We start from the raw sequence: 19,610 nt of genomic DNA, 5'->3' as shown, positions 1-19,610 counted from the left end.
TCAAAACAAGTGAAAGAATACCTTGTTTCCTCGATATTTTGAAGAGGCAAACCATTGTAATCCTTCATAAGGATCCATTTTTGGAGTTATATCGTTGACGTTTACTCAAGATTTGCTGAAATTGTCCTTTTCATGTGTGATGTTAAGGATCTTCTTAAACTTCCCTTTTTTCTCTTTTCAAATGAGTTAGGCTAGTTTTAATCACCGTAAATCATATTGGGCCTTCTAAGGAAAGAGCTGCTTAACATACAACTATAAATGCGGCCCTGTAGGCTTAGTTTGGCCAACATTTGTCGAAAATACCAGTCTGTAGCATGGCAGGAGAAAAACAGGTATGAACAAATGAACCAACTCGCCTCTGACTGGCTGGTCCGAGGTTGCTGCGGGTCGATTGTTGAATCGTTATCGATTGAACTCGATCGATAAATCCCTATCTCAGCAATGCTTTTTATCGATCAAGGTCATTCGATAACGATTCAACAATCGACCCGCAGGTCTGTTTGGAAGGCCTGTTTACCGGAGCACTGTCAATAAGTTGGCGAAAGGTCGCCTTACTCATAGTTAGTGTACATACCGTCTGTCAGTACCTGCGAGAGACAGGAGTGTCTCTCGCAGTGTTGTTAGTGAGACTGCTAAGTCACAGTTCGACGAATTTTTTCTCATGATGCTCTGCTGCAACTGCAATGATCACACCTGTTTTCCTATACATTTGTAAACCAGAAGCCAAAAATCTAGTAGAGAAACTTGATCCAACCTCTTAGGTTTTCTCGTCTGAAAAGTAATCGATTGAAATTCCTATTCTTTTTTTTCTTTTTAAATGAGTTAGGTTAGTTTTACTCACATTCAACTTAATAAATATCCGCTGGTTTTCAGAGGGAAATAACTCTGAATTGTTGATACTTATCGTTTGTGAAACTTCGAAGCAACGTATCTCCATTTGTGATGTTGCGGACTCCCTCTAATACTTTATTTTTTGGTAGAAAACTACTCAACACCCGTTCTTGAAACCCTCAGTGATTTTTCCACTCTGTGTTGAAGAAAATTTTGAAAAAATTCCAAGAAATGATGTTGCATTGTTCTTCCTCAACATAATAAAATAGGTTTCAGAGGTTTCAAACCACCCTAAGTGAGATAGAAGTCTTGGGAATTTCTTTTTTGATATCGAACATACTCTCCGAATAAGTCCTTCTTTTTCTGACTTTCTACTCTCTCCTACTTTTTCAAATTCAACTCTCTTGGACAGAAAGTCTTATGCCCCATCAAAGATGTCCCATTAGAGATGCAGCAGTACAATCTATGAATTACTGTATAAGGAGACTGGTAATTCAACAAAAGCTGATGAAACTAGGCAGACATCTTTTACATAGCGTACTTTAATTAAAATATATTATCATAGCTGTACAGTACATAATCTGAATCAAACAAACTGAGTTATCAATATTTGCCGGCATGCATGCAGAAAATTCAAAAATACTAATTAACAATTCAGGCGCATATTTTCGAAAAACAGTTACCTCTGGATAAATAAAGATATGGAGATGCACTCATGGTGGGAAGATGCGTTCATACAAGTACATTCATGAATTTTCATTCAAAAGCACGTGGTGATAATCACTGTTAATCATCCCCTAGATCGCCAAGACAATTTTTTCGTCTCTCTTTTGAGATTCCTTAATTTTTTAAGGGGTATGAGACTGACCGATCACCTTAGCTTTTTCTTGCCTAACATTTCCAATCTCCAGAGGTATGTAAGTACAACCAGCCTGAGAAGCTTTAAAAAGCAATTGAAATGAACATTTTCATTATTAACAGTTATAATAAATTGTGAAAGCCGATAATTAAAACATACTTTCGAAAAATGGGCCCAAATGCTAAGTTAAGTTTTTAAACAAAGTCTTAGATTTTGCCCTGAAAAACATGAAAATTAAACTCAACTGAAAATCTAAGTCCCAAGCGGAGTAAATGTTTTCTTTAGAGATTTCCGTCAAGATTGTTCAACTTTTTTTATACGTTTCCTTTGCCATTTGTGGGTACGCCCATGACCTGTAATACATATATACCAAGTTTTGATCATGTTTACAGCATATATGAGATCGTAGTTCGCATACTAAAAACCCAAAAAATAATTAATCAGAAGAGAGACTATATCATAAAATTCACATTATCCCTCAGCTGTTTTTCATGGCTGCATCCATTTGCTTGTTTTGGTGGTGAATCCAAAAAAACTCCCAACGTGTTGGATATCATGAGAGCTTCGTCCAAGGGAACGAAGTCTCAAAGCATCCTATTTTCTTACAAATATTTCATTAAGATTCAAGAGTGGTCAACTCAGATTTTTTGTTATTTGAAGCAAATACCAGTGACTTGGACGGAACTCTGAATTCCAGGACGGCCTATTATAACATCTGAAAGAATATCTTCTCTGAGCTGGTGCAATCAAACAAGAAAGGTGGAGGAAAATAATATATACGTCCAGCGCTATATCATTTGGAAAAAGGAATCATTTTACAAACTTCATAAAAGCATCGTTAAAAATAATTGTATCGAATAATTAGAAAGTACCTATTCTTAAACTCTGATTTTGGCAGATATCTCTGATATTTTCCTTTTTTTGAAAGAAAAACTTGCGTTACATTATCAAACTTTTTCCTCTGCTTCCTGACTATTTTTACGAGCCTTTCAATCGTCTTCTTGCCAGTGGCGTGGCGTCCGTTGCCATATATCGATTAATCTGACATTGAAACCTATGGAAAAAGATTATAATAGATATCTTACCATAGCTTCAAATAGAGAAATATCGAAAATCGATCATTCACGCCCCACCACTGCTTCTTGCCATACTTTTCAAATAGCAATGCAATAAACTCAAAGAACCACAGTATTTCCAGATATCTTTCCTCTCATCATAACAAAATAATCCTGTTCTATTTTTGACTCATCTTATCGATGGCTAAATTCAAAAAGTGTGTACCTCTGACACATGGGTTCCCACTTATGTTTTTTTCCTTCCAAGAAAAACTAACCAACACTTTCTATTGAAATTTTCTCTGAGTATTAACACTCTTTAAAGAAGAAAATCTCACAAAATTTTGAGAAAAGTTTCCCGGTAGTTTTCCTAAAAAAAAATAAATGAATAAAAATAAAACATAATCAGGAATTTTTAAACGTTGCCATTGAGATACCTACACAATAGTTTCTTTTAGCCATAGATAGAGTATGTCTCAGCTCTAACAGAGAAGTATAAAACCATGTTTTGTATTTTACAGACATACATTCGCATTAACTTGAACATTTACAAGGAGATATTTCAGAACTTTTCCTTCTTAAATTCTAGTTCTATGAAATGATTATGAAGATGAGTCTTTCATGTTTTAGTGTAGGAAGATTTTAGCTCTATTAATGGTGAAATTGGGGTTGATTCCAAAAGGCAGGAGTTTTTCAATCTCTCGTGATTATTTTATACTTCAATCGTGCTGCTTACTTTTTTCCCTGATGATGGAGGTCACCTTTGAATTATACTTTGAAATTGAAAATCTTAACATAAATAAATTTTTCTCCCGAGGAAAAGATTTTGTCCCCTTGAATGAAAGCTGTTCTTCCGTGCTAAGGAAAAACGCCATTTGAACCTCCAGGCGTCGCCAAATTTCCTTGAATAAATCACGAATTTTCGAGAAAATTTGTAAACGTTTTCCCTACAATTTCTCAGATCATTTTGTTCGCAATTTCACGTAAATTTCCTGAAAATTTTAAGGAAAAATATCCATAGCTCTCTTCAAAAAGAAACATTTTATCGAAGAAATGTTGGCATGAGCCTTTAGACGTTGCCAAGTTTCCTCAGATTAAAACCGAATTTACTGGGAATATTGCGAATATTATTTTCCAAAAATTTCAGACAATTTTGTACGCAATTCAATTTTTGCTAAGGAAACTATCTGGAATTAAAAAAACATACATGTTTTACCCTATGCAGATATGTGCTTTATCAAAGAGCAAGTGGTGGCTCCTTATTGCAAAATGCAATCCATTTACTAAATTTTTCCAGGAAAAACATGCACGAATGTTGTCAAAAATACATGTTTTTCAAGGGAAATTTGGCAACTCTCGAAGTTCATACGGCGTTTTTCCTTAGCGGCAGTGTTGTGTTCAAGTTTCAAGTTCGATCTAATAACCGAGGCCTAATCCAAGAGTCTCCCAGCACAAACAAAAATGTTCCTTACAAAAAAAGAAACAAGTGCACTGAAAACAAATTCTCTGCGTTTTTACCAAGGTCCGTTGGTACCTTTACCATCTCACTTTTTTTTTACCAATTATTGGTAATTTTACCAAGACAGACTGGTAAGCTTACCTGAAAACCGGTATTTTTACTGTTTTTTTTTTTAAGTAAGAATACCACTTTTATTGGTAATCATACCCGGTAACTTTGCCATTTTATCTCGTAATTCTACTACAATCGATAAAAAAAATTATTGCGTTTTAACCAAGGTCCAGTAAAATTCCCGAGAAGTTCAATCATTTTACCGAGATTCTCGGTAAATTACCAATTCATATATGGTAATTTTACCAAGAAATAACTGGGATCAAATAGAACCTGAATTCTTGGTAATTTTACCTTTCCTAAAAAACACAGAATTTTTTTTTCAGTGTGTTTAAAAATTAGAAAAGAAGCTTTGCGAGAGTATTTACAAAAGAGAAAAGGTTCAGGTGTCAGGTGAGGGGTGGAGGGTTGTTATTTACTGAGTCGGGGCTCGACACCCCCGCTGTTGGCGGCGGCGGCTGCGGCGGAGGCAGGATCGCCCCCCAGGGACAGGGCCTGGACGATTCGGGGGTCGGCTTTGCTCCCCTCTCGGAATTCCTCCAGTGTCAATTTGTCATCATGGTTCTTGTCCATCTGATCAAAGATCTTGTCCACGCGTCTCTGAGGCGTGTTATCGTCGTCAGACTGCGGCTGTTGACCCTGATAAAAAAAAGAGGGGAAAAAAAGATGAAAAATCTAACAAATCATGAGTATTGCAGGAAAAGCAACAGCGTATCTCGGGCTTAAGTGCAGAAATGCGTATCTCGTTCTGGCCCCTTCATTTGATCCGGCGCGCCTTACGCATAACGCGCTCTCCATAACCCTGGTAAAAATTGGCGATAAGAGCTGCGTTTCAAAATACCATAGGAATTTTTATAGCCGGCTAAAGAAGGCTACAGAAAATCATATATCTGGCTGTAGAATACGGAGAAAATCGTACGGCCGGGCTATACGAAGCGATAAAAAATTATGCAGCCGGGCTATAGTTCCTATCGCCGGGCTTCACACTTACATTGTATTTTCCTTTAATACATATTTTTTTTTATCAATTAAAATGAGAATAATCCATACAGGATGTGCGAACATTTCAAAATCATGAGGTGAATAACGCCGACTCCGCTAGTTTAAATATTAGAGCCTAACACAAAGCGGTGCGGCGACGCACTGGCGCCTACAAACCTAACAGGGATACTTCACGCATTGCGCAACGCGTGAAGTATCCCTGTTAGGTTTGTAGGCGCCAATGCGCGTTTCGCGCTGGCTGCCCGCCTGCCGCGCCGCACCGTGCCATGCCACGGCGCTTACAGCAACTATTTCACACCAGAGGTATTGCACAGTATCATACGAAACTGAAGGCGCTCTAATATATTAGGACTGGCAGGCATCCATCAAAAGTACGGAGCTTTTCTCGCAAAATAAATCAAGATGGCCCAAAAAGAGAGCAGTAGTTCAAAAACTCACTAAATCCTAGCATCGGTAATTAGTAACGTTTAGCATACACTTTATCGCCTGGCTGTTGCTTAATCGCCATCGGCTACGAAAGGCAATAAGAAATTGTGTAGCCGGCTATAGAAGCTATTGGAAATCTTACAGCCGGTTGCAGGTCTAAGGTATTTTGGAACACAGATTCTACTGCCAATTTTTATCAGGGAATGTTTCCCGCTTACAGCATGCGCAACTTCAACTTCAAGAACAAACAAAAAAACTCCACAATATTTTACTGATCGTGAGTAATCCTCCTTCTCAAGTTATTCAGTTTTACAAAATCTACAAAACTGAGTTACCTATTTTGCAGGCTTCCCGGCAAGAACGCAGATTTTTTATCGCGAGAACTTCCCGCAATAAAAATTAGCCAAGCAACTTACTTTCGAAACTCAGCAAAATAGATGCGCTGACTGAAGCCTCGCTATCCTGAGGACGTAAATTATAATTATTCGACGAAGTTTCTGATCGAAGATTGGCGGCAGGTGCTTTAACTGCTTTAGCAGCATGCATCCATCTCAATTACGTTGAGTGAAGATGCCAAGCATAACAATTTCTCAGCAGCCTTCTCATACATCGACAATTCTTAATATATGTATAAATTGAAAAATAGAATGAAATTGTGAATTAACCACTGTACTAATTGCGAGGGGCGTTGGTTCATTTGAAAGGTGTTGTTCTCAATGCTTCGGGAAAACTATAAATTATTTTCTGGGGTTCGTCCCCGATTTTTTAAATCCCTAAAAACTCATAAATTGGATGAGGGGAAGTGGGGGTTTTTTGTTTTTTGTTTTTCGGAAAAGTTTTGTTGCTACGCATCTTACTTTACTGTTTGCTGTCTTTTTATCAGCTGTTTTCGTTCAACAATCATCATTAAGTGAGGTTACTTCCAACACTCAACTGCCATCAACTTACATTTTTCTTTCCCGCGTTTTTTTTTACGGTTTTTCATGATTGGTTCCATCTTTTTCCTATTGCCAATTTTTCCTCATTAAGTCAATAACCTCCAAGTTTTTTTCTCATTTCCGATCAGAACTTTTCACGCTGTTTCTTTTCAATGTGTATAAATATGTTTATTATTAATTTCCATTTTCATTTCATCCTTTTTCTTCTGGTTTATTTTTTTTAATTTAAATATTGAACTTTTCAGTTATGATTTTGTTAAAATAATAATAATTTTTACTAATTTTAATTTTAAATTTAACAGTTGTTATGAGTGAAATTTTCAATGACCGAGGCGGTCGTCCTCCAAAACGTGGTCGCGTTTTCCAGAATTCTTCGCATGTTCGTTTAGTGAAGCAAGAACTTAACTCTGTTATTAGTATAGAAAATCAAAGTTTCAGTTCTTCATTTCGGAAGTATAAAATTGATGATCAGAACTTTGATGAAAATTTTGTTACCAAATTTTCAGTCGGTTCAATGAATATAATTTGTCATCATTGTGATGCTCGCCATTTTCAGGGTGAAATGTCCAATGGTCATTTTAATAACTGCTGCCAAAATGGCTTAATTTCTTTACCGAGTATTCGGACAAATACCGATTTGAAATCATTATTTTTATATTCTCCAAATTTCATAAAGCATATCAGAAATTATAATATCGCTGTTGCTTTTGCCTCTTTCTCTGCAAATCGAATTGATATTCCGGGTGATGGACCTTATTGCTTTAAAGTTCAAGGATCCATATATAGGTAAGTTTATTTAATATTTACCGTTACGTAACGTACTTTTTTCAGTTTCTCAGTCCGTCCCTCCCTCCTTCCCACCCTTAACGCATCCGGAATGCAGCTGCATTCCGGATGTTTGGAGGAATTGAGTTCCGGAATTGAGTTGAACTCTGAAAAAGCAGATATATTGCGTAAAGCTTCGTTAATCTTAATAGATGAAGCATCAATCATTCCCGCTGCCTCTATGGAATGCATAGACAAACTCCTCAGGAATATAATGAAAAATGAATCAAAGCATCTGGAACACGCCCCCTTCGGTGGCAAAGTTATATTATTTAGCGCGATTTCAGACAAGTTTAACCAGTCGTGCCTTAAGGTAACAAAACACAAATACTATTAAATATATACTACTAATATATACTATCCATATATTTATTCCTCTTTCTTTAAATAGATGTTACAGGTATTATTGGTGAGATAGAAGAAGAACAAAACTTACAAACAAAACTGGAACCATGAAAAAAAGAACAGCAAAAATTAAAGACTCAAAGGGCAACGGGTAAGAAAAAAGAAAAATTATTAAGTAGCGCAATTGTGAATGGAAACGGGCGAGAGTCTAAACAAAAAAAACACCACTGACAATTAACAAACGACAAAAAAATTGAAAATTACATTTCAAAAGCAGCAGAGAGAGGATTTTCTATTAAAAGAAAAAATTAAATGAAATTAAATAAGTTTAAACGATTGGATATGAAAGCTTGGAATACTGATACAAATGTTACTTGACAAAAAAAAAAAAACATTATTAAATCATATTTTAAACATTTTCATTGACATAACCTTTGCGAAGCTACCATGAAATTGAATACGAGACTTGGGAAAAACCATTTTTTATCAAACAAGTTAAGCTAGCATACATGGTAATAAAAAACTGACTATGTGGAATAGTAAGATAACGAAACAAGAAAAATTCCAGCAAATACGGAAACAGAAAGCAGACTGAAATGAAAAAACGAAGAAGATTAGATGATTAAACAGGAGCAAAAGAACCAGAAGGAACAGCTACTGAAGAAGACAAAAAAAGAAAAGACAGAAGAAGAACAAAGTTGTAGGAATATAGGAAAAAAAGCAGGACAGAAATGGCAGAATCAACAATTTAATCGAAAAAAAAGCAAAGTATTCAAAAAATAAAAAAAGATCTTCTTAAAATTAGTTTGAAAACAAATGTAAAACCTAAAAATAATTTTGTATGAAGATTAAAACAAAAATTTGTTAAAGTTTACTAAATAAAATTACAATTTTGAAAACATTTGTTATATTTATTCTCTCAAAAAAAATAACCATTCAAGACAAAACAGAAAATTAAATGAAAATAACTAAAAAAAAAAAAAAAAAAAAACCAGTGAAAGTGAAAAGTGTGCAGAAAAATAAGGGGCTGCGAAGCAGCCCCATAAGCCCCTAGTATATGTATAAATTGAAAAATAGAATGAAATTGTGAATTAACCTCTGTACTGATCGCGAGGGGCGTTGGTTCATTTGAAAGGTGTTGTACTCAATGCTTCGGGAAAATTATAAATTATTTTCTGGGGTTCGACCCCGATTTTTAAATCCCTAAAAACTCATAAATTGGATGAGGGGAAGTAGGGGTTTTTTGTTTTTTTGTTTTTCGGAAAAGTTTTGTTGCTACGCATCTTACTTTACTATTTGCTGTCTTTTAATCAGCTGTTTTCATTCAACAATCATCATTAAATGAGGTTACCTCCAAGACTCAACTGCCATCAACTTACATTTTTCTTTTTACGCTTTGTCATATTATCTTTTCCCGCGTTTTTTCTTTTCCAATTTCACCCCCAAATCGTGATTGGCTCCATCTTTTTCCTATTTCCAATTTTTCCTCATCAAGTCAATAACCTCCAATTTTTCTTTCTCATTTCCAATCAGAATGTTTCACGCTGTTAGTTATTTCCTTTTCAATGTGTATTAATATATTTATTGTTTCACGCTGTCATTTATTTTCTTTTCAATGTGTATCAATATGTTTATTACGAATTCCCATTTTCTTTCCATCCTTTTTCTTCTGATTTGTTTTTTTTTTAAATCAGTAAATGAACTTCGTTAGTTATGATTTTTTAAAAGAATAAAAATTTTAAAACGTCTAATTTTAATTTTAAATTTAACAGTTGTTATGAGTGAAGTTTTCAATAACCGAAGCGGTCGTCCTCCAAAACGTGGTCGCGTTTTCCAGAATTCTTCGCATCTTCCTTTGTTGAAGCAAGAACTTAACTCTATCATTAGTAAAGAAAATCAAAGTTTCATTTCTTCATTTCGGAAGCATGAAATTGATGATCAGAACTTTGATGAAAATTTCGTTATCCAATTTTCGGTCGGTTCAATGAATATAATTTGTCATCATAAAAAAAAAAAAAAAAAAAAAAAAAAAAAAAAAAAAAAAAAAAAAAGACATGTGAAAGGGAAAGGTGCACATGAAAAATAACGGGCTGCGAAGCAGCTCCGTAAGCCCCTAGTATAAAATATATGTAAAATGTAAAAATATAATAAACAATTTTTTCCCGCACATAGATCGTTAAGAGAATCATAGAAAAAAATCTCAAAATTTAGCTGGCAACATACTTCTAGGTATTCCGTGATTTGTTCTTTAAACAGAATTAAATAGAAAAGAAGAATTAAAGTAAAAATGTTATAACCTTAAAAACAGTCCTCAAGTTTTGGATTGGGTACCACCTGGGAAGAGGCGACGGGGACGTCCCGTAAAGGGTTGGCGGCAGGGCGTTGACGAAGAGATGTTGCGGTGTCAGTTGCCCGATAACCTCTGGGAAGACAGGCATATGTGGCGTTTGGGTGTCGTAGAACGCCAGAGTGCGTTATAAAGCGACTTTATAGGCTGTCCAAAAAGTACCGAGACTAGTTCTATAACTCAAAAATCAAGATAGCTAAAGGCTTGATCTTGGTCTTATTTGAAAGATCAACTTAATATCTATCGATTGAGACCAAAATCAAAACTTTCGGCCAAATATTTCAAAAGTTACAACACTGTTTGTAAAAAAAAATATCTAGACCCCCTACCGTTTTTTATGACTATTTTCTCTTGCCGGAAACACTCTCTAAATTAATGATCAGTGCACGGTTCTTTTGCAACTAATCATGGCAAAAACTAATTGATTTGGAAACACTAGCTGTCGTCCGACTACGGGTATAAGGGTTCAAAGTCAACGGGAAAAGAATAAACCGTCGGTCAGCCACCCGCAAAAAACCAGAGAAATTTTCGGCATTTGTTGACAGTTCACAGTGCGTGCGTGGTCTTCGCTGCAGATGGTGAGTGATTTTGTTTCTGTGTTCAAAATTTTTGATACTATCATGGAAAGAGATAAAGCAGTGGTATCAAACATTTCGAACACAGAAACAAAATCACTCACCATCTGCAGCGAAGACCACGCACGCACTGTGAACTGTCAACAAATGCCGAAAATTTCTCTGGTTTTTTGCGGGTGGCTGACCGACGGTTTATTCTTTTCCCGTTGACTTTGAACCCTTATACCCGTAGTCGGACGACAGCTAGTGTTTCTAAATCAATTAGTTTTTGCCATGATTAGTTGCAAAAGAACCGTGCACTGATCATTAATTTAGAGAGTGTTTCCGGCAAGAGAAAATAGTCATAAAAAACGGTAGGGGGTCTAGATATTTTTTTTTACAAACAGTGTTGTAACTTTTGAAATATTTGGCCGAAAGTTTTGATTTTGGTCTCAATCGATAGATATTGAGTTGATCTTTCAAATAAGACCAAGATCAAGCCTCTAGCTATCTTGACTTTTGAGTTATAGAACCAGTCTCGGTACTTTTTGGACAGCCTATGTATAACCTTAAAAACAATTTTTTATTCCCCCAGGTTTCAAATTTTATAAAGCAATCGTTTAACCGATCAATGACTACCATTCTAATACCAGGGCCCATTTTGTCGTGACTAGAAAAAATCTTTTTTTCTAGATTTGTTCATATATGAAATTGATCATTCGACCTGGGCCTGTTGCATGCAAGAGATACAGCCGCGCGAATAGACTTTTTAGAGGTTAAATGACACGAAAATTACGATGGTCACATTAAAAAAGTCTGAAATACACTCCTCACTGCGCAATTTGCGTTGTCAGGAACGCGCTTTTTCAAATTTCCGCGTCTGGGGGCAGTTTTCTAATCACCGGAAACGAGCAAACGGCGGGCTCGGTGATTTCCGGAAGATGCCGAGTCGTTGTTGTTGTGTTGTTATTTTTTCCTTCAGTTTGTTTACAAACCCAACGTGATCTCTTATAGTGGTCCATATACGCTTTATGCGGTAACCAAATCGATCAACTTTTAAATATCCAACGCAATCCTTCTACATTTCATTTCACGATATCACGAGCTCCGATTTTTAGGTTATGTTGTCAGTTTTAGTTGACCGGAAATAGCCGCGAGTTGCCGTTAATTGTTTCCGTTAGAAAACTGCCCTCAGACGCGGGAAATTTGAAAAAGCGCGTTCCTCACAACGCAAAATGCGCAGTAAGGAGTGTATTTTAGACTTTTTTAATGTGACCATCGTAATTTTCGTGTCATTTAACCTCTGAAAAGTCTATTCGCACGGCTGTATCTCTTGCATGCAACAGGCCCATTATATCTTAAATTCAGTTGAAATAGTTGAAAAGGGAGTCGTGAGGATAGAGTTGACTCGCACATTGAAGAAAGAAGTATATTTTATTGAATATTTATTTTTTTTTCTTGAAACAAAAAACTACACTAAATTTTTTAAACAGTATATTGAACCAAACGGTTATAATAAGAGGATGCCGCCAAGTTCGTATAGATCTGCTTTCCACCGCATAATGTAATGACTCTGAGAAGATTTAAAAGATTTTGACCTAGTTCTTCTCGGTAGAATTTACAATTTATTACACTGACCTGTCATAAAGTTGCACTGAGTGTAGGTAGTGATTAGTCTATCAATCATTGTAATCGCAAAAAAAATCATTCCCATTTTTAGCGCATTTTCCGCTTATTCCGCAGCCCTCATTCATGGCTGTACATACAACGGCACTTCGATGGTGAAAGTGCAGAAGTGCGTATCTCGAAAACACGATTTTTCAGGAGAGTAAAAAAACTGTCTACATTCCTCCTTATTGTCAGTAGAAGGGCAATAATTCTTGAGGATAGCAAGAATAAGATGCGTTTTCAGACTTCATCAATATTTTGAATAATTTCTCGCGCTGTTAGAAAATACGGCCGAAATGCCGAGATTCGCGTTTTCGGCACTAAGAATTGGACTGAGTTAAGCAGAAAGGAACGAACCCACATTTTGGAAAAAATTGAGTTATGAGTGGTTTCGAACTCAAACACCGCTCTACTATCTATCGGAAAAAATTCAAAGTTTTTGTTGCAGCAAATTTTTCAGAAATTGAACTTGAAGTTTATCTTTTACATTGAGTCTTATGCAGGAGCCAAACTTTAAATCTCTATTTCTCAGTTCGATCCGGATGTGGCTTGGTTCCTTTCTGTTTAACTCCGTCCAATCGACAGTTATCACGAGATACGCATTTCTACAATTAGTGGTTTAAACCCATTGTTGGCGGATTTTGATCATTTAAAAACTGAAAAAAGGGTTTCATGCTTACAATTCTTTATCAGAAGCTTTAGTTTGACCTCATACGGCCGGATCAAGCATTGTATGATTGGAAACTGACATTAGATTACGAGATATGCATTTCTGCAATTAGCGTTTTGAAGCTACTCTTGATCATTAAGATCAAAAATAGAATTTATTCAACCTTAAAACTTATTTAGAAGCTTTAGTCGATCCAATACACTAAATGAAGCATTGTTTGACCGGATTGACTCTAATAAAAAAACTGACCGTTGTGATGAACCGTCAGTTCAATCAGTTCATGATTGCATTGGCCCAGAGAGTAAAAATGGACATGAACGCCGCGCTTTGCTAGTAGGTAGTAGATACCTATGTAGAAATGATACTGGAGGGCCCTCGAGTGATAATCCGCCTTCAATTACAAGCGTATGCAATATTAATGACAAGTAACAGTACCTAATCCCCCTTCCCTCGTCTATCGGTCTATCACCAGCATTCACTGATATTATGCATGCTGGACTGCCTGATTATCCACATTTATCTACATCAACTTTTCTTTTAGATAGATAAATGAAAACCATTGAAAACAAACACAGAACAGTTGATCAGCTGATATGCGGTGTTGGCGGGAAACGCTGCTGAGGAGCGCGCGTTGTGATTGGTTGTGCGTAAGGCGCGCCGAAAAATGAACAGGCCTGAACGAGATATATACGCATTCCTGCACTTAAGCCCCGAGATGTGCGAAAAAAGTTCTACGGTTTTAGGAGACTTCCCGATTTTTTTCGATTATAATCTCTTGCTGGCTGATAGACGACATCTTCAACTACACGTTTATGCAGCTAACTCAAAACTGTCAAAAATCGAGATTTGCACTTCTGCACTTTCACCATCCACTTTCGGATTCGGCACTTTCGGATTCGTTACTTGCGGATTCGTTACTTGTGGATTCGACAGTTTCGGATTCGGCACTTTCGGATTCGTTACTTGCCGATTCGTTACTTGTGGATTCGACACTTTCGGATTCGGCACATCGGCATACGTGGAAGACGCTCAAGATTGTAATAGCTAGCAGGAAGAGAAGTGCACTAAATTTCATGGTGCTGAACTAGATCGCTTTAACTCGCAAAATGGACCAACACTGCTATATTCCAAAGTGAGACAATACGGCAAATTTGGCAGAAAAGCGACGAATCATTGACTGAGCAGCCGTTTCTCGCTAATTTTTGAGCAAGGTCAAATACAAGGAAAATCGTAAAATTGAACAAAAATAAAGAATCCATTTTAGGAGGCCTAGTTTTGAGTTTTTCCTGTTTGCTGTTGAAACAATTGTTGTAGGTCACAGTAATATCTGTAAAAACGACCTCTCAAATAAGCATTGGAGAGGGAAGATAACACAGTATTGTAATCTTGCATGAGTTGCATCGTTGCATTGCGCCGCGAAGTGTACTCGTTTTTTGCATCGTATCGGTCTTGGTTCATACTTTGCCACCGCGCGCTTTTCTATTTGAAAATTTCCACCTATTCACTCTATATTCTTTCGGTTCACTAAGAAAAATAAAACGTTTCTTTGGCAATTTCTAGTCAAACTGTAAAACCGCGTGAAGCCGTATGCGACACTGCAGATCTCCTGTCGTAGTTAATTTCTTTTTTAAATGGAGAGAAACACAACTTCCGCTCTTTATCTCTTTTTTTAAATTTTTTTTTATTTTTTTTTCCATAAAAACTTTCCTGAAAAATGTTTTTGGCTTTAACAAAGTTGGACATTTCGAAACGAGACCAAGGAGGGTTATAGGACATTTCGTTTTCGTCGACATTTTTTGTATCCGCGCTCCTGTTTTTCCAGTGATTAACGTCCACGCGTTTTTTCGGCACGGGAGTTTTGATCCACGTGCCAGTTGAGACCCACAGTTAATTATCGGCCCACATGTAAATACAAACGACAATTGCTCACGACGTTTTTGGATGAAAATATATAATGTCTTGGAAGAATGAGGGTTTGCTTGTTTTTTTGTTTTGTCTGTTTGGTCCAACGGAGAATAATATATAGTTGAGAGTTTTGGTAAAAATGGGGGAGCGTCAATTCCATGAGACAAAATTCACTAAAACTCTCTACACCTCTTTGGTGTAACAGGACTTAATTATCTTTCAAGAAATTCCCATTTTGTTATACCTGAACCGGATGAACCTCTATATTTGCCTCAGCTAAAGGCTCTTAGATTTTTCCTGTGTACGATGAGTATCTTGATTTATTTTGCGAGGAAAGATCTGTACTTTTAAAGGATGCCTGTCATTCTTAATTCGTTCAATTTCGTATAATACTTTGCAAAACCTCTGTTGTGAAATAGTTGCTTCAGGCGCCGCCGAGCGGCAGGCGGGCGGCCAGCGCGAACCGAAACGCGCATTGGCGCCTACAAACCTAAGTGGATACTTCAAGCATTGTGCAATGCGTGAAGTATCCACTTAGGTTTGTAGGCGCCAGTGAGCCTCTCGTGCTGGCAGTACGCCGCTCCGCTCTGTTAGGCTTTAATATTCACACTCGCATAGTCAGCGTTTTTTAACTCATGATTTTGAAATGTTAGCACACTCTGCATTGATTATTCTCATTTAAATTGATGGGAAAAAAATATGTATCAATTTATCAAAGGAGAATAATAATATAACGTGTGTTTTTTACATATTGGTGGCTCCGTGTCAAATTTAATGATTTCCAAAGCACTTTAATTTTTTCTTTTACATTTTGTGCTTTTATTGTGCTGCAGCGAGGTGTACGCGCAACGAAACGCTCAAAATTTGACGTATTTGACTCTAAAAGATCAATGTACAAATAAGTTAAAACTAAAGATTGCGTGCTTCTTGGTTTTTTTCCTCTTTTATTCATTTTTGCAGTTTCTGTCGGCACAACTGCGGCTCATTGAGGTTAATGTCGCTTGGAGAAGGTTTTACAAATATTTGTCACGTTTTAAAAATATGATTTTTTTCAAAATGAAGTAATAATTTCGTAAAGAAAAAATAAAAAAATAAAAAAAGTACCTATACATATATAAGGTATATTGTGCATTCAATATTTTAAGGATAGAAATAACACCAAATATTCACCAATGAGAATTTAAAAAGATGATTCAAAAGGAGAAAGTAATAACATTTCATTTAAAAAATGAGCAACCATAACAATACCTCCTTCTCTCTCAATTTCTCATTTCCATATTGTCAATATAATTTTACATACCGACTAAAGTATAACGCTTGGACCAAGTCACTGTTGCTTATTTTACGTGTGGGCGTAAAATACCGGACAAAGAAGGTGCGCGGACAAAAAATCGTTGACAAAATGTCCTGAAACCCCAAGGAGAAAATAATAGTCCCCATCAAATCGCAGAAGTGCGTGACCGCCTAATTTTCCCGCGCTTGCTTCTCAGCCAATCAGACACTCGACGGCCACGTTTAGACTCCCATAGAAAATAATATGGGAAATCGAAACCATAAATTTTTTTCGAATTCAACCGATTTTTCGGGAAAAAGATATCCATAGCTGGCTTTTTATAGGGATTTGGCATTTCAATTAATGCATAATACATTCCATTTTCTCAAAAAAAAAACCACCAAAGATCTGGATTTTTGAAATTTCAATTTTTCTCCACTCGGGTCGATGTTTTTAACCGTCCCGCTGACTCAAATAGAAGAAAACCGAAGTTTCAAAAATTAAGATCCTTGGTGTTTTTTGAAGAAAAGGAATGTTTTAAACGCCATTGAAACACCAAATCATTTTTCCGACATCTTTTTCCCGCAAAATCGGCCGAATTCGAAAAAATATATGGTTTTGATGTCTCATGTTACTTTCTATAGGAGTCTTCAAGCGGCCGTCGGGTGTCTGATTGGCTGAAAAGCAAACGCGGGAAGATTAAGCGGTCACGAACTTCTTGTATTTAATATTAAATGCGCGACAAAACACAGGAGATAATTTCAAGAGCCGCCCTGCTCATGGCGCACGACCCGCCTTTCATTTTACACTTCATATAGCGTTGAGAGTTCACTAATTACTTCACACGACCAGTGTGTAATTTTAAAATTCAAAAATTAAGAAAAAAAAATTTACACGATTTACGAGTTTCTCCGCCAAGGAGCTCTCTCCACAAGAAATCGTTCACCACCCGCCCGTCGGGAGTGCCGCGGCGTGCTGCCAGCGCAAAACGCGCACTGACGCCTACAAACCTAAGGGGATACTTCAAGCATTGCGCAATGCTTGAAGTATCCCCTTAGGTTTGTAGGCGTCAGTGCGCGTTTCGAGCTGACAGCACGCCGCGTTGCAGCGTGCCATAAACTTGCCCACAATTAATGGGTCAGGGTGTTAAAATGTAGGCAATTTGACATCAAATTCGAAATTAGCGACTAAAAAAACAGTAGTTACGAAACTTTCGTGATCTTTCATTCATTATCCGACTTATTTCTTCCTATTCTTGAGTTTTGGACCATAGTGCGCCGCAGGTGGTGGCTCATGAGATTCTCCCCTGTGCTCAATCGCGCAAGACTCTTATTTTCTCCTCGAACGAGACATTCAAATCTGGTCGCCATATCCCAAAAATTCTGCGCGATACACTGACACCCTGTCCAGTGGCGAGGCGAATCATCTACTGCCATCGATATTATCCCATCCGAAGCTCCACTAAAGAATCGATAAAGCACAAAAACATAGCCCGAACATACGAAGAAAGAGGAGATTTAATTAAAATATGGGTAAACAAGGCTAAAAAATGATTAAAACACTAAAAGGCAGGACGTTTCGAGCTGTTACCAGCTCATTTTCTGCTGCAAAAACACATAAAAACAAGTAAAAAATTGAGTGGCGACCTGACCCCAGCCGTTATCACGTAACCAGATGCCACCAAAACGCCCAGAGTGGTTACGTGATAACGGCTGGGGTCAGGTCGCCACTCAATTTTTTACTTGTTTTTATGTGTTTTGCAGCTGAAAATGAGCTGGTAACAGCTCGAAACGTCCTGCCTTTTAGTGTTTTAATCATTTTTCAGCCTTGCTTACCCATATTTTAATTAAATCTCCTCTTTCTTAGAATCGATAAATTAGGTATACTTTAATAATCGATGCTTCCCCTTTGGTTTTAAATGGTAGATCAATGGGTTCATTGCTAGGCACGACACGCCAATGACCTTATTCCAAAGGCGTTAATTATACGACAAAGGCCCCGATCAAAGGTTGGCGGCAGGCGTTTTATCATCGGACGATCCCAGTCAGGTTGAGCGAAGATGTCGAGCATAATTTCCCGGCAACCTTTCTCGGACGAGACGCTTCCACCAGAAAAGGAAAATCGGGAAGGAAAAGATAGGGGACAATGTTGTCACACTGGAAAAAAAACACATTGGATCTGAGTCCAGACTCTTGAAAATATCGACAAGAAAAAGGACTCTTGATTGAATCAGATTTAAGCTTAAATCAAAAGGAAATCCGCTCAAATTAAGAGGCTTGGTTCTTGATTTAAGCTTAAATCTGATTGAATCAAGAGTATTTTTTCTTGTCGGTGTTTTTAAGAATCTGGACTCAAGATCCAATGTGTTTTTTGTCCCAGTACAGATTGCTTGGAGCAGTTTGAACGAGTCCATCGCAAAATTTTGCACAGTAAGAAAAAGTAATCAATATTTCGTGTCAAAATGGAAAGCGGAGGCTAAAGTAATATAAAGTGCGGTTCGTAATATTTTTGGTCAGTTTTTCTTTTCTTGGGAGTATGGACCAAATCTTTATTGGACTATACTGACCAATTCTTAGGGCTGAAAAATTGGAGCCTCGCTAAAACCGCCAAGATCAGACATTAACCGCATCGGTGATAATACAACGCGCTGCGGGCTAATTATTGAAATTGATAGACACAGCAAAAAATCCTAGGAGCGATTCTATTGGTGCACGGAGAAAAAAACTTCGTGCGTGGGACCCGAAGTTTAGGTCATATGGATCTCTGAAGTTTTCGGATTGAGCATCTGAACACTTTAGGTCCAGCTGCTGAGGTTTGGATCACACATCTGAAACTTCAGTTCTCAAATCTGAGGTACTTCGATTTTCACATCCGAAAAACTTCGGTTCTCACAACTGAAGTACCTCAGATGTAAGAACTGAAGTTTCAGATGTGTGATCCAAACCTCAGCAGCTGGACCTAAAGTGTCCAGATGCTCAATCCGAAAACTTCAGAGATCCATATGAGCTAAACTTCGGGTCCCATGCACGAGGTTTTTTCTCCGTGTGGAAGCAGGTGGTTGATTTGGATAAAGGAGGTGAGTGTTAGACTAACTAACGGTAAATCGCGAGGGACTCTTTCGTTATTTCTTCAAATGAGGATCTTGAAATCGTTTAAAATACTATCGTATGCTGCATATTTTTACAGAGAATTCTTTATTAGAGGAGCAACGAATTATTTTGTCTAAAATTAGGGTAAAAGATCAAAATTTCACTCTAAGTAAGAATATTTAAAAATTGTAAGGCATTTGGCAAAATGCCTGATTTGACTATTTTCCTTCGACATCTATACTCTCTCTATCCA

The 19,610-nt window shown here is 37.1% G+C and overlaps 1 protein-coding gene across 1 annotated transcript in view; it reads right to left on the bottom strand.

The window, feature by feature from the left end:
* Positions 1-1,355: 1,355 nt before the first annotated feature.
* The window catches only part of LOC109033252 (frequenin-1), a 282,836-nt gene continuing 264,581 nt past the window's right edge, over positions 1,356-19,610 (bottom strand). The window contains exons 9-10 of the mRNA XM_072304796.1: positions 4,684-4,954; positions 1,356-2,043 (exon numbers count right to left, since the gene is read on the bottom strand). Of these exons, the coding sequence (XP_072160897.1) occupies positions 4,727-4,954 (228 nt within the window). The 3' untranslated portion in view covers positions 1,356-2,043; positions 4,684-4,726. The remainder of the gene's footprint in view (positions 2,044-4,683; positions 4,955-19,610) is intronic.

This window comes from Bemisia tabaci, chromosome 10 (assembly GCF_918797505.1).
Source record: "Bemisia tabaci chromosome 10, PGI_BMITA_v3".
Lineage (NCBI taxonomy): Eukaryota > Metazoa > Arthropoda > Insecta > Hemiptera > Aleyrodidae > Bemisia > Bemisia tabaci.
The sequence above is the reverse complement of the archived record's forward strand: the minus strand, read 5'-3'. Positions and strand labels throughout refer to the sequence as shown.